This window comes from Antedon bifida, chromosome 3 (genome assembly GCF_963402885.1).
Source record: "Antedon bifida chromosome 3, ecAntBifi1.1, whole genome shotgun sequence".
In the NCBI taxonomy this organism is placed as follows: domain Eukaryota; kingdom Metazoa; phylum Echinodermata; class Crinoidea; order Comatulida; family Antedonidae; genus Antedon; species Antedon bifida.
Window position 1 is genome coordinate 1,525,894 of NC_136228.1, and position 14,020 is coordinate 1,539,913.

The 14,020-nt window shown below is 29.3% G+C and overlaps 1 protein-coding gene across 1 annotated transcript in view; it reads right to left on the reverse strand.

Annotated features, from left to right (window-relative positions):
* Nucleotides 1-7,024: 7,024 nt before the first annotated feature.
* LOC144838777 (cytoplasmic polyadenylation element-binding protein 2-like) overlaps nucleotides 7,025-14,020 on the reverse strand; it is a 29,190-nt gene continuing 22,194 nt past the window's right edge. Inside the window, exon 8 of the mRNA XM_078694254.1 lies at nucleotides 7,025-12,126. Within this exon, the coding sequence (XP_078550380.1) occupies nucleotides 11,902-12,126 (225 nt within the window). The 3' untranslated portion in view covers nucleotides 7,025-11,901. The remainder of the gene's footprint in view (nucleotides 12,127-14,020) is intronic.

Here is a 14,020-nt window from a genome sequence, read left to right on the forward strand (position 1 = left end):
GGTCTGTGCAAGTCTCTGGGTCACATGCCATACTACTACTACTGATAAGTTAGCCCTAGTTTACTCATTATCAGATCTGGTGTATACCTGATACACTTAAACATATTTAATTTTCTGGGTGAAACTGAAAAATCTCTAAAACATGAAATTTTTCTTTAAATAAAATATTTTAGAAAACAGAGAGTTTGTTCCGGTTTTCAAAGAGTTTCTGTGAGCCTAAGATTGAGGTGAAACATTTTGCTAATATATGCTACATTCTGTTACTAAAAAGATACACTCACCATATGGTTGTCTGTAATTATAGTCAATAGCAAAATCCATATTAATACAGTGTTGCCACAACATTTTAGCAAATCATGTACTCAGTAGTTAAATGTTAATATACAATTAATGCAACGATAATTGATTATAATCACTCATTGGCATTTAAAGGTCACTCAAATTATCTATAAGAGTTCTAAATGAACTTAAGTTGTTTGGTCTGTATTAGACAAACAATTTAAGTACTATTGTTTGGCGAAGTTCTTATGAGGTGAAGTGATTGCTCTCTTTCACAGAACACAATACAACTACCACATAATATTTATCTAACTTCTGATTTAAAATGCTGAAGTAAAAAATTAAAATACATATTGAATAACTGTTGTATTTTCACAAACTTTATTTTTCTAAATAAAGATTATATTGAAACATGGTTGTTGAATTATAGGCCTATTTTAAATGTTAGTGCAATGCCTGCAAAACCAATGATACAATATACTTCTATACAATACCATCTGTTTATATTGTATTTTGTATATACATTATATGAACACAGATGTTTTTTTAAAATCTGGTTAATAGTTTACGGTGTGGCTTAACATCTCTATACTTCAAACTATTCAATGTTATAAAAAATAATTTATTATATGCGAGTGGGCCGACAAACTATGAAAGAGAAAGCATATGCTATATTATTGGTAGACTGAATAACACAATTTATTAATGTTTGATATATTTGAAGTTGAAACTTCTGGTGAGCAGATGTGTCCTCTCTCATCTCCCCCTTTTTGACCTTTGAAATTGTATTTACAGTGTCGTGGTGAAGTGGCTCAGCTGATAGTGATGTGATCAAATCAAAGACTGAATTTTAATCAGTTTTGCACAGGTTTTCACTAATAATTCTTAGGGATCATGTCAGTCTTATTCTACTACAGAAATTATACTTAGTTTATTCTTTGATCGGTTTATGAATTTATTGGGAATCATACACAATCTGTTGGGAGACTCGATCGCAGCCTACTGGGCTGAATTGAGCACAGTAGACATACACTTTGTGTTGAACATCTGCCACCAAATGGCGCTCTCATTCACGTGTCCCCTTACTAGAGGTTTCACATGAATATTGGCAGTTGTGGTAAAACACATTTTGCCATGTGTTTTTTACACAGGAAAGTTAGATGTTCCCTGCATAATTGTGTCCACTGCGTAAGGCTTTTTGATTCCTGCATCAGAGGATGTCTCAGAAAAATTGTCTAAACACCCACCCAAAATGTTCCTCCTAGGGTGGTTATCATAAGGGTACATTTCATTTGGTAGTTCAGTTGTTAGTTTCATTTGTACAAAACATGCCTACAATATTGGATAAAGGATAATAAAATTAAATAAATATATAATATATTGGTTATTTATTATTATGTTAAACTGGTAGAAAGAGGGAGAGAGACACTTATGATATTTCACTATTGTTTACCTCTTTATCTAAAACATGTGTGTACCATATTTCTCCATATGGATGCACGTTTTAATCTATAGTAGTGTTTATTTACTTCTCCAGATGGACAAATGAACAGCCGTCTAAATAAGCTTAAGGATATAAGTATAATTTTTTTTAAATGTTTTTGCCATTTTAATTTCACATAATTCATTTTGACCAAAAATTGGACGACTTTTTATGTATTGAGGTAACATACGCAAACCACATGATGTGATTCTGCACATGTCGATTTAAAAAGAAATGAAATGGTCAAAATTTTGCAATTTTTATTTCATAAAAATGACTAAATGTAGGGATTTTTTCAAATATGGCCAAAATATCGTCTTTAAAAATTCAATTATTATGCAATAATATTGCCATATGTGCACATATATTGCGTTATCATCATCTTATAGAGTCATAGTAACTAGTTTCGTCAAAAAATAAAAAGGTCGAAATTTGGTCATTTTTGAAAAATTTCCCTGTACTATAGTACAGGGATTTTTTCAAAAATGGCCAAAATAAGGTCTTTTTTAAATTCAATTATTATGCAATAATATTGCCATATATGCACATATATTGCGTTATCAACATCTTATAGAGTCATAGTAACCAGTTTTGTCAAAAAATAAAAACATAGAAATTTGGTCATTTTTGGAAAATTTTCCTGTACTATAGTTCAGGGATTTTTTCAAAAATGGCCAAAATATCGTCTTTTTAAAATTCAATTATTATACAATAATATTGCCATATATGCACATATATTGCGTTATCATCATCTTATAGAGTCATAGTAACCAGTTTTGACAAAAAATAAAAAGGTCGAAATTTGGTCATTTTTGGAATATTTCCCTGTACTATAGTACAGTGATTTTTTCAAATATGGCCAAAATATCTACTTTTTAAAATTTAATTATTATGCAATAATATTGCCATATATGCACATATATTGTGTTATTATCATCTTATAGAGTCATAGTAACCAGTTTTGACAAAAAATAAAAAGGTAGAAATTTGGTCATTTTTGGAAAATTTCCCTGTACTATAATAGTTCAGGGATTTTTTCAAAAATGGCCAAAATATCGTCTTTTTAAAATTCAATTATTATGCAATAATATTGCCATATATGCACATATATTGCATTATCATCATCTTATAGAGTCATAGTAACCAGTTTTGACAAAAATAAAAATGTCGAAATTTGGTCATTTTTGGAAAATTTTCCTGTACTATTAGTACAGGGATTTTTTCAAATATGGCCAAAATATCTACTTTTTAAAATTCAATTATTATGCAATATTATTACCATATATGCACATATATTGCGTTATCATCATCTTATAGAGACATAGTAACTAGTTTTGACAAAAAATAAAAAGGTCGAAATTTGGTCATTTTTGGAAAATTTTCCTGTACTATATAGTACAGGGATTTTTTCAAATATGGCCAAAATATCGTCTTTTTAAAATTCAATTATTATGCAATAATATTGCCATATATGCACATATATTGCGTTATCATCATCTTATAGAGTCATAGTAACCAGTTTTGACAAAAAATAAAAAGGTCGAAATTTGGTCATTTTTAGAATATTTCCCTGTACTATAGTAGGCCTACAGGGATTTTTTAAAATATGGCCAAAATATCTACTTTTAAAAATTTAATTATTATGCAATAATATTGCCATATATGCACATATATTGTGTTATTATCATCTTATAGAGTCATAGTAACCAGTTTTGACAAAAAATAAAAATGTCGAAATTTGGTCATTTTTGGAAAATTTTCCTGTACTATAGTACAGGGATTTTTTCAAATATGGCCAAAATATCGTCTTTTTAAAATTCAATTATTATACAATAATATTGCCATATATGCACATATATTGCGTTATCATCATCTTATAGAGTCATAGTAACCAGTTTTGACAAAAAATAAAAAGGTAGAAATTTGGTCATTTTTGGAAAATTTCCCTGTACTATAGTTCAGGGATTTTTTCAAAAATGGCCAAAATATCGTCTTTTTAAAATTCAATTATTATGCAATAATATTGCCATATATGCACATATATTGCATTATCATCATCTTATAGAGACATAGTAACTAGTTTTCAAATATGGCCAAAATATCTACTTTTTAAAATTCAATTATTATGCAATATTATTACCATATATGCACATATATTGCGTTATCATCATCTTATAGAGTCATAGTAACTAGTTTCGTCAAAAAATAAAAAGGTTGAAATTTGGTCATTTTTGGAAAATTTCCCTGTACTATAGTTCAGGGATTTTTTTTTTAAAATGGCCAAAATATCGTCTTTTTAAAATTCAATTATTATGCAATAATATTGCCATATATGCACATATATTGCATTATCATCATCTTATAGAGTCATAGGAACCAGTTTTGACAAAAATAAAAAAGTAGAAATTTTGTCATATTTAGTACAGGGAGTTTTTTTTTTTAAATTGTCAAATTTCGAGCCTTTGTTTCGATACAATTGGTTACTGGTAAGCATAATTGAAATACACAGAACACATATAGTAAGCAGTTATGTCCAAAAATAAAATGCATTATCATCATCTTATAGAGTCATAGTAACCAGTTTTGACAAAAAATAAAAATGTCGAAATTTGGTCATTTTTGGAAAATTTTCCTGTACTATATAACAGGGATTTTTTCAAATATGGCCAAAATATCGTCTTTTTAAAATTCAATTATTATACAATAATATTGCCATATATGCACATATATTGCGTTATCATCATCTTATAGAGTCATAGTAACCAGTTTTGACAAAAAATAAAAAGGTAGAAATTTGGTCATTTTTGGAAAATTTCCCTGTACTATAGTTCAGGGATTTTTTCAAAAATGGCCAAAATATCGTCTTTTTAAAATTCAATTATTATGCAATAATATTGCCATATATGCACATATATTGCATTATCATCATCTTATAGAGACATAGTAACTAGTTTTCAAATATGGCCAAAATATCTACTTTTTAAAATTCAATTATTATGCAATATTATTACCATATATGCACATATATTGCGTTATCATCATCTTATAGAGTCATAGTAACTAGTTTCGTCAAAAAATAAAAAGGTTGAAATTTGGTCATTTTTGGAAAATTTCCCTGTACTATAGTTCAGGGATTTTTTTTTTAAAATGGCCAAAATATCGTCTTTTTAAAATTCAATTATTATGCAATAATATTGCCATATATGCACATATATTGCATTATCATCATCTTATAGAGTCATAGGAACCAGTTTTGACAAAAATAAAAAAGTAGAAATTTTGTCATATTTAGTACAGGGAGTTTTTTTTTTTAAATTGTCAAATTTCGAGCCTTTGTTTCGATACAATTGGTTACTGGTAAGCATAATTGAAATACACAGAACACATATAGTAAGCAGTTATGTCCAAAAATAAAAGGATCGGAAATTGAACACTTTTTCAAAATTTGTAACATAATGTATTGATAAAAAATTAAAATTAAAGATCGAAGAAGTATGGCCTAAAAACTCATCTTTTAAAATGAAAGTATAATTCTCTTTCTTTATCCAATAGCAAAATACAAATCTTTACAGCAAACAGGAGAACAGCAGGCATACTATGAAAGAGAGAGAAAGTTCAGCGTCATGCCAGCTGGATTATACAAACTTGAAATGAAATAGGCCTACATAAAACATTTTACAAGAGAATTAAACCCAGAGCTAAAACAAGCCCAATATGCATATTGCTAAACACTAGTATAACGGTTTAATTCCCTAAGTTCTTGCCAATGGGATACATGTGTCATGTATTCTGGTTGATTTATCTTAAATTTCTTAATTTCATGCCCGATGTGTGAATCTTTTTTCGAACTCGCTGAAGAAACTGATGTTCCAAACTTGATTGGGAATACGTAGTTAAATCATGGCTATGCATTTTTAATTTTAGTAAATATGTTACTCAACAACGAAGTCCTGGTTTTACTTGACAGTACTGGATTACATTTTATTTTGAAGAAATCAAATGAATTTCCCTCCGAAACAAGTGAAGTGTATCTTGGTTCCAACTAGAAACACAACACAAGTTGGAATAATCCCACCGCCATCGTCTGTGATTGGTCAAATCACTATACGTTGCGCCTTCGTCTCTGCTGTCTCTTCTAAAGTGTCCCCTGAATAGAATGCTCCAAAGTTGTATGTTATAAATGGAACATTTTTCCTTGGTGGCCAGTGGGTATGTACTTAGGGAGTAAATGGTCCCTATCAGGGGAATTAAAAATCTATTAAGAAGACACTTTGTTCAACTGTACTACAGAAAAAAGCGAACACAAACACCAGATTTTTTTTTTCATTTATTAGTTACATAAAGAGCTTCAAAAAGTTAGAAAGATCTCAAAAAACAATCACAAATGCTTAGAAATACTCCAAAAAACAAGAAAGTATTATCATCAAAATTGACTGCAAATAACATAAAATGTATTCCCAAATATATATAATAGACAAAACCCTAATATCGACGCCATTTTATTGTATATAATGTTTTTTAAGGATATTACGCATATTTTTCTTTCTATTAAAACTGATTTTTCAGAAAACAAGGTGATTTAGAGCGAGCCTTTTGGAAAAAATACTCTGTTATTATTATACACACCAGTACTTAATGGGAAGAAGTCTGGAAGAAAAATAATGTAATAATTATTATAAAATGAATACAACATATATACAATATCTGTTTCCCAAAATTACAATGTTGATTTAAATAGAAAAATTAATTCTATATCAAAATCACTTCTATCAAACACAACTGGATTTTGCACACGGCCCCTTAGTGCATAGTAAAAAAGTCACCCGGTACAAGTTGGATTATTTACTATATATAAAAATTTCTTGTATTGAAGTAAAATCGGTTTAAAAAAATATTCAAATTATCAAGTTTCTATAAATTACTTTAGGTAAACAACTATATAAAAATGGCTTCAACAGTTATTGAAGGAATCGGTTAAAAAAATATGCAAATTATCATAAAAGTATATATAAATTGACTTTACTGTCTATTTTCATTTAAAATCTGTTTTAAGCAGAGAGTATTGTACGCTGTTTCACATTACTCATTTGGATAGGAAATGTTTAAGAACGAGAAGCCATTTCACATTATGTATTGCAATGTGTAGTGTAAAGCACATGTCTTGTAGATCAACTGGCAGTGTTGTGGTCTTACAGCGGTTTGGGTTCGAATCCCAGGTTATTTTTTCTTGTTTTCACTCAGATATTACTATCCAGTATTCACTGGGGTTCTATGGTTCAAACAAGAATACTGTATGTGTACAATGTACATTCAATTCAAACATAATATTCATGTGATCTGAAATGCTTTACACTTTGCAACTGTGAAAGGACATAATGTTTGTTATTAAGTGCCTATACATTGATTATATAGTTACAATGGTTATCTATGGAGCATTTTTTTGCTATTTGTATTCTACACACAATGTATAGTTTGCAGTGGATAGTGTGAGATAAGTCTACTAACACACAACATTAGTTTACAGTAAATGACCCAACAACAGTCGCTGCGCTTATACAATATTTTTTTTAGGTTTATGTGAAGAACATGTAATAAATTAAGACTTAGTTTTTATAAATGTTACCAGATAATGGTGCTCAGCAATTAAGCTGCAATTATTTACCATAATAAAGAGTAGTTTCAATTCATTCAGATTAGGTATTAGAGATCATGTCAAAATCATTCTACTGCAGTTACTGCAGTAACTACATATTTTTAATGCAATAATGAAAGATTTTATTTTGTTTCAATGTTTACTATTACAATAAACAGTGTGTTTATTAATAATAATAATTATGTTAATAAATAGTTACTGCAGCAGCTGCAGTAAAATAATTTTGACATGGTCCCTTAAGAGTAAACAATTACTGTACCACAATCTGTACCACATATTGGTATTGGTTGTATCGCAGGTACTAGTTATTTTTTTGTTTTTTAATTGTTATAAGAAAAAGTTATAAATGTAAAACAGGTATGTTTATTATATGGTTTAAATAGAATAACATTTTGTTTAAATATTTTTGTTGTTTAATAGTACAATATGAATTCCCTGTATTATTGCATTATGAGTATAATTAGTAATTCCCTCTGCATTATACCTACGCCTCCATTCAGCTTGCACCGTTTAAAAGATTTAATGTAAGTAATGGAGTGGGATTGAAGACGCACACGCATACAAAGATTCCCTCGCACACATAACACACATATCTACCATCAATGTATAAACCATCGTATATCTACTATTCTATAATATTCTTTCCACAAAAACAAGCTATTAATATGAAAAATTTATATTAAAAATACCTTAAATAATCTAAATTAGTACTTATAACTTGAAAATATAAACTGACGAAAAAAAAATCATTCTTTTAAAACCAACAAATATTAAGAATTACATCAAGTGAAAAATAAAAAAGAAACCACACTAATATAAACGGTTATAAGGTTTACCTCGTGGGTTATTGTTTTTTTTTTACTTTTTTTTTGTCCAAAACATATTAACTTTGGTATTAATTGAGATTCAACAAAAATATTTATCTAATATAATTCCCATATACAAATAACACAAACAAGATAAATTCTGAATGGACACCGCAAAGCCTTTCAAACAAAACTACAGTACCTTGCTATTATTTTTTCCATAAAGAAATACATATTCTTAATAACAAAAAAAAACAAAACATACACATAATTCAGCAATAATAAATTACGATTAAAATCAAAAAGCAGTACTTTTAAAACAAATAATCTTTTTCTATAAATAAAACCACAAAATCAAAATAAAGAATCTGTATATTAAACTAAAAACAATTAATTTCTTATAAACTACTGAACGGAAAATCTGAACAAAAATTCAACCACAGCAACTACTGTACCACAAAATCTAAAACAACTTTTATACTAAATCTGATCACATTATCTGCGCTAAAGATTTAGTTGTTCAATAAAACTATCCCAAATTAACTGTTTTTGTATTGTAAATTACAGTTAGAGCTGCAAGATTTTACCAAAAAATGTGGAAAATAGCAAAATATTTGTTTTACCTTTCCAGTCCGTTTTGGAAAAAAATTGTTGCAGTTATTAAAGGGACACCCTAATAAAGGGACACCTCTATTCAGGGAAAAACCAATGAAAGCTTGTTTTTTGTTAGTTTGTTTTAACACTATGCCCAACTCACTTTGGTCCCACTCTTAATATAGGTTCTAACTGCAGAATATCAAGTAGTACACTTTTGATACTACCCAATATCTTTAGATAGTTTTATTGAACAATATACAAAACAAGCTGCCATATAATGGAAAAATAACAATATATTATGAAAACTATTCAAATAGAAAAACAAAAAATCACATTTCTGTACCATTCCACATCATATTGCACTGAAAAGAATTAAAAAACTGGTCGCCCTGATTGAGATAAATGTTAATTAAATAATTCCCCCGCACATGGTATTTAGGGTGGCAGCTCATTTCGGACGAACCATATGAGTGTAGGTAGCACCGTATCCTGATGGATGGCATAAAAAATTAAGGAACGCCGCGATACCATTCTGGAGGGAGAATTTCAACCCAATATTCCTCGTAAAAAACCCATTATCATGCGAATATTACAACTATTATTAATAATGTTAATATTATCACTATTATTAATAACGTTACAGATTTAAGAAAATACAAAAGGACCATGCAAACGAACATGCATTACTCTTTTACATCAAAATTAGTCATTTATAAAAAATCTTAAAAGCTTTAGTGAAAAACTTGGTTTCTAAAATTTATTTTAAAAATAAACAAATTCTTTTTTTTTTTTTTTTTTTGATTTACAGATTTGTGAAATTATAAATAATATTAATTATACAATATTAAACATTCTTCAAAAATTTCAGTGACAGAATTAACATACTTGTAGGATACATAGCTATATGAGGTATCAGAAATACATAAACATACACAACGGTTTGATTTTGATATAAAAGGTAGGAGAAAAAATTATATATATATATATATAAAAAAGCTTTTTTTTTTGTTTATAATCACAGGTAGCAAATACTGCACAGAAAAATAAAAAGGTCGAGTAACTAAATGTACTCTTTTTGTTGCCTCAATATAAACCTATGGAAAAGATATAAAAAGGAAACAACATTAAAACATGTTAATTTATACATCTTTCTATGTTATTATAGTGCAAAAATGTGGTGTCTGAAACTTCTCGTTAAATTCAAATCTTAAATAGGAACCATTAAATTATGTAAAAATTCATCAAAATTGCAAACATTTTTGTAACGAATAGTGAGTATTGTTTCTTACTATTTATACAGCAAGCAACATGTTCACAATATTAAAAATACTGATTGAAATTGTTTTTGTAAAAAACACAAAACTCGCCAAATGACACTTTGTATTTTATATACTGTGTTAGAAACATACCTACAGGACCACATCTGATGTTATATAACATCTGATGATGTCATACCACATCTGATGATGTCATCATGTTTACATTTTAATCAACAATGACTTTCCGTAAAACACCCAAATAAAAAACTGGCAAATTGCCCAATAAAATCTTTATCCTTAAAAAATACCTTCTAAAATTATATCCTTCAAAGGATAAATAAAACCATTTTACTGACAAATATTGAAAATGAATATTTTCTGATTACTGGTACATTTAGTAATTGTGGATGTACATTAGCAATGTGGTTTATTTAGTGACAGATAACTGCAAGTCTAGTATCTGATAGGGCCATCTGTTTCAAGACGAACGCTGCCGTCGTCGGGGTTACCAGTCTACATTGATTGCCTAAATGCTAGTACTTTAATATAGGATTTAAGAAATAACATTGCACAAATTATGCAATTGTTCAAACTGCTGCTACGCATCAGTAAGTACAAAATTGGATGGATGAGACATTCTCGTTTCGTTACGATAACGTGAATATCGGGATGATAATGTCATAGGGTTATATATTAATGTCAGATTCTATCGCATCGCAAATAAAATCCATCTGGAGACATTATTACACAGCCGTGTCATAGCAGCAAAGATTGTATATTCAGCCTTTCTTAGACTCAAAATGGTTGATTTCTTTTTTTTTATTAAATCAAGGTTTTCGGAACATAAGTTATCAATCACATTACAAACGAATCAAAAATCGATACGATGCGACCTTAGTCGAGATATTGAATAAATAATTCACTAACTGCTACTATTCTTTGACGATTTTTTTTTGGACAGATAATTTTTTTTTTAATTGCGACATATAAACCAGCTCTGGCTAATGACACTGGTATGGAGTATCTACATTAGCACACTTTAGGACATTTATTTATTTATCAATCGTCAGTGAGGGGACACTATCGACAATAGACCAATCGGTTATTATTGTATGGATTTTATAAGCTAGGTATGCCAAATTTCAGGCTACTACCAGCTTACAAATTAGCACACATATGTTGTCACATGTGGAATAAACCATTGCACAATTTGCATGTACTAGCATGCTATTTGGTATCATTAAACAGATAGCTGGATACAATTGTTGTAATATCTATAGCCCACTAACTAAACTCTATTGAGATTGTCTTATTTTTTTTTTATAAAGTGATTTTATCAATTTGTTTACGTTACATTTGGCCAAACTATTTCAGAGGCTTGAGTTGTTAGACTAGATTTGGCAAGAGACAAGCAGACAACAGCTCTGAAAGTTTGCGCTTTGGAGCAAAATTCAACAAATTTAAAATCACTTCCTTAGTGAATATCCCAAATTTTAAATATAAAAATTATATAAATTATTTATTATAAAACATGAATGTATTCATGCATATTAAAACTAGTATACAAATGCATGCATACAACCACATAATAATATAATATTTGATTTGAATAAAATAATTTCCCAAAAAAAAAAATATATATAAATATATGCTATTGCATATTAATTAATAAATTAAACTAAAACTGGTTCCAAAGCACAACTGTTACTTGTCTTGCTCCACTGAAAGGTTTACTATTGAATGAGCGTGCCAACAACACAATATTACACCATATTTAATAACCACTACACACTAACCACAAAGATGTTTAAGGACGATATCAAACTACCAACGGAATGGCATGGTGCGAGGGCGATCCGAACCTTCCTTCACAAGCGGTTTGTGAAACTCGCGGCCTGGCCGAGAATGTATGGTCGCCCAGCATATCTCGCAGTAATATTGTAGACAGGTCACGTTAGCGCAGAAGAACGGTGCAAACTTTCCAGCACAACGTGTTCCTTGGCATTCGTCACACATCTGGTCATCCAGCACGTATGGCTTCACTTCAACCTGTTGTAATTTAAAGTATAAATTTTATAATAACAAAACAAACATTTTAAGGCTACAAGAAGTAGCACATGCATTTCTTTTTCTTGTAAAATACCAAAACATTTGTCGTTTATTTATCACTCAGTTTTTATTTTTATTTTGATTAAATGAGGGTGAATCACAACATACATGAAGCCCTCAACATTTAAAAAACGAGAATGATAAAAACACAACAACAAAAACAAGAAAAGAATTGACAAAAAGGAAAATAAATAGACCAATAATGATAATTATAAAATATGAGAAAGGGCTAGTGTTGCCCAAAAGCTCTGCTAATTTTTCGTTTTGATTTAGATTTTTGCTTATTTATACCCACAGCATTGTCATTTATTCAGTAATTTGCCTTTGGATTTATATAAATATAAAAATATTTAGCCGCCCGTATCATTCATTTTCGGTCCTGTCCGCAACCGGCAACATTTTTTTCAGTCACATAATTTCAAAATCCCTAAGATACTCTACATGGTATACATCCCAACTACAGTAATAAACTTGGTCTTGTGTGCGCACTATTCAGACTTTTTCGTCACAAAATATCACTTCGAATTGACGGATAATGTGCCTTTAGCTTGATTACTGTATGGCTTAATAATAACAGCGGTAGCTGAGTTGCAATTATACACATGTATAATATGGCAGAAGTTTTTCAGGTTTTATGATCAACATACTGTATGTAAAATTAACAGTATTCAATGTTGAATAAAAACATTTTCATAATTAATAAATTATTACTTTCTTTGTTATTCATATGACATTATCAGTCCTAAGGACATTATGTTAATGAATGGCCTGAAATAATAACGATTTTACATTCATATTCATCATAATTAACGATCAACAGTACGGGTCACACCCAGCAATAAAACCAAATCTTTTTTATCTTTTTTGATTAATATGCCAAAACCACAAGGCTGATACTGTACAATCAACGAAACTGATTATAATATTCAATAGTAATGTTCAATCAGCTGTGTGAAGGAAAACATTAATTATAATATTATAATACATTTGGTATATATCACGCGCTTAATACCGATTAAGAATAGCCTTAATTAAACATAGAAAGGACTTGGGTATGTGCTACAATTAACATCCAGTCTTAATGGAATTTTTCTACCAGTACAGTACAGTATAGTTTCAATAGCAATTAGTAATTAATATATGCATGAATAGCTATATTGTTTTTCAGGGACCAACTTATAGAAAATACAATTAAAACACGGAATTGTACTGAAGTGCAATTATTTGTACTTTACTCAGTTCTGTAGTAGTATTTGATGTGCAAAGTAATTTAATACTAGCACGAGAAAGGATATTGCTATGAACGATGTCCATACAGTAGGCTCCAATATAACACCATCTGGTAGTAGCAGAAACCAATAATCAATGGCATTGTATTGATAATGTTAATTTAGCATGCGTAGTGTATTGATAAACAGCACAAAACCCAACAGCTATATTTAACTAATAACAGAATATAAATAACATGTAGTCTCAGCAGAGGAAAGATTACAATGCATGGTACTACATATTAACATAAAAGAGTATAAAATTAACATTTCAAAATAGCACATCAATGCACTGTTAATGCATACTAATGCTATGCTACAGTAGTATTTACAGTAGTATTTATTGCAATGTTTTTAACACTTGTTTTGGATTGAATACAGTACCAATGTACATATTGTAAGGGATAGCAGTATTTGCTAACGTTCAGAGACATTTTGAGTTGAGGTCAAATTGAGACCGCAATTGCGTTGCAGCTAAAAATTATCCATCTGAAACTGGTTTTTGTCAATCGAGACAAGAAATAAATTTTGTCTTTAAAATAGTTTTGAAAATCTTTTTTTTTTGT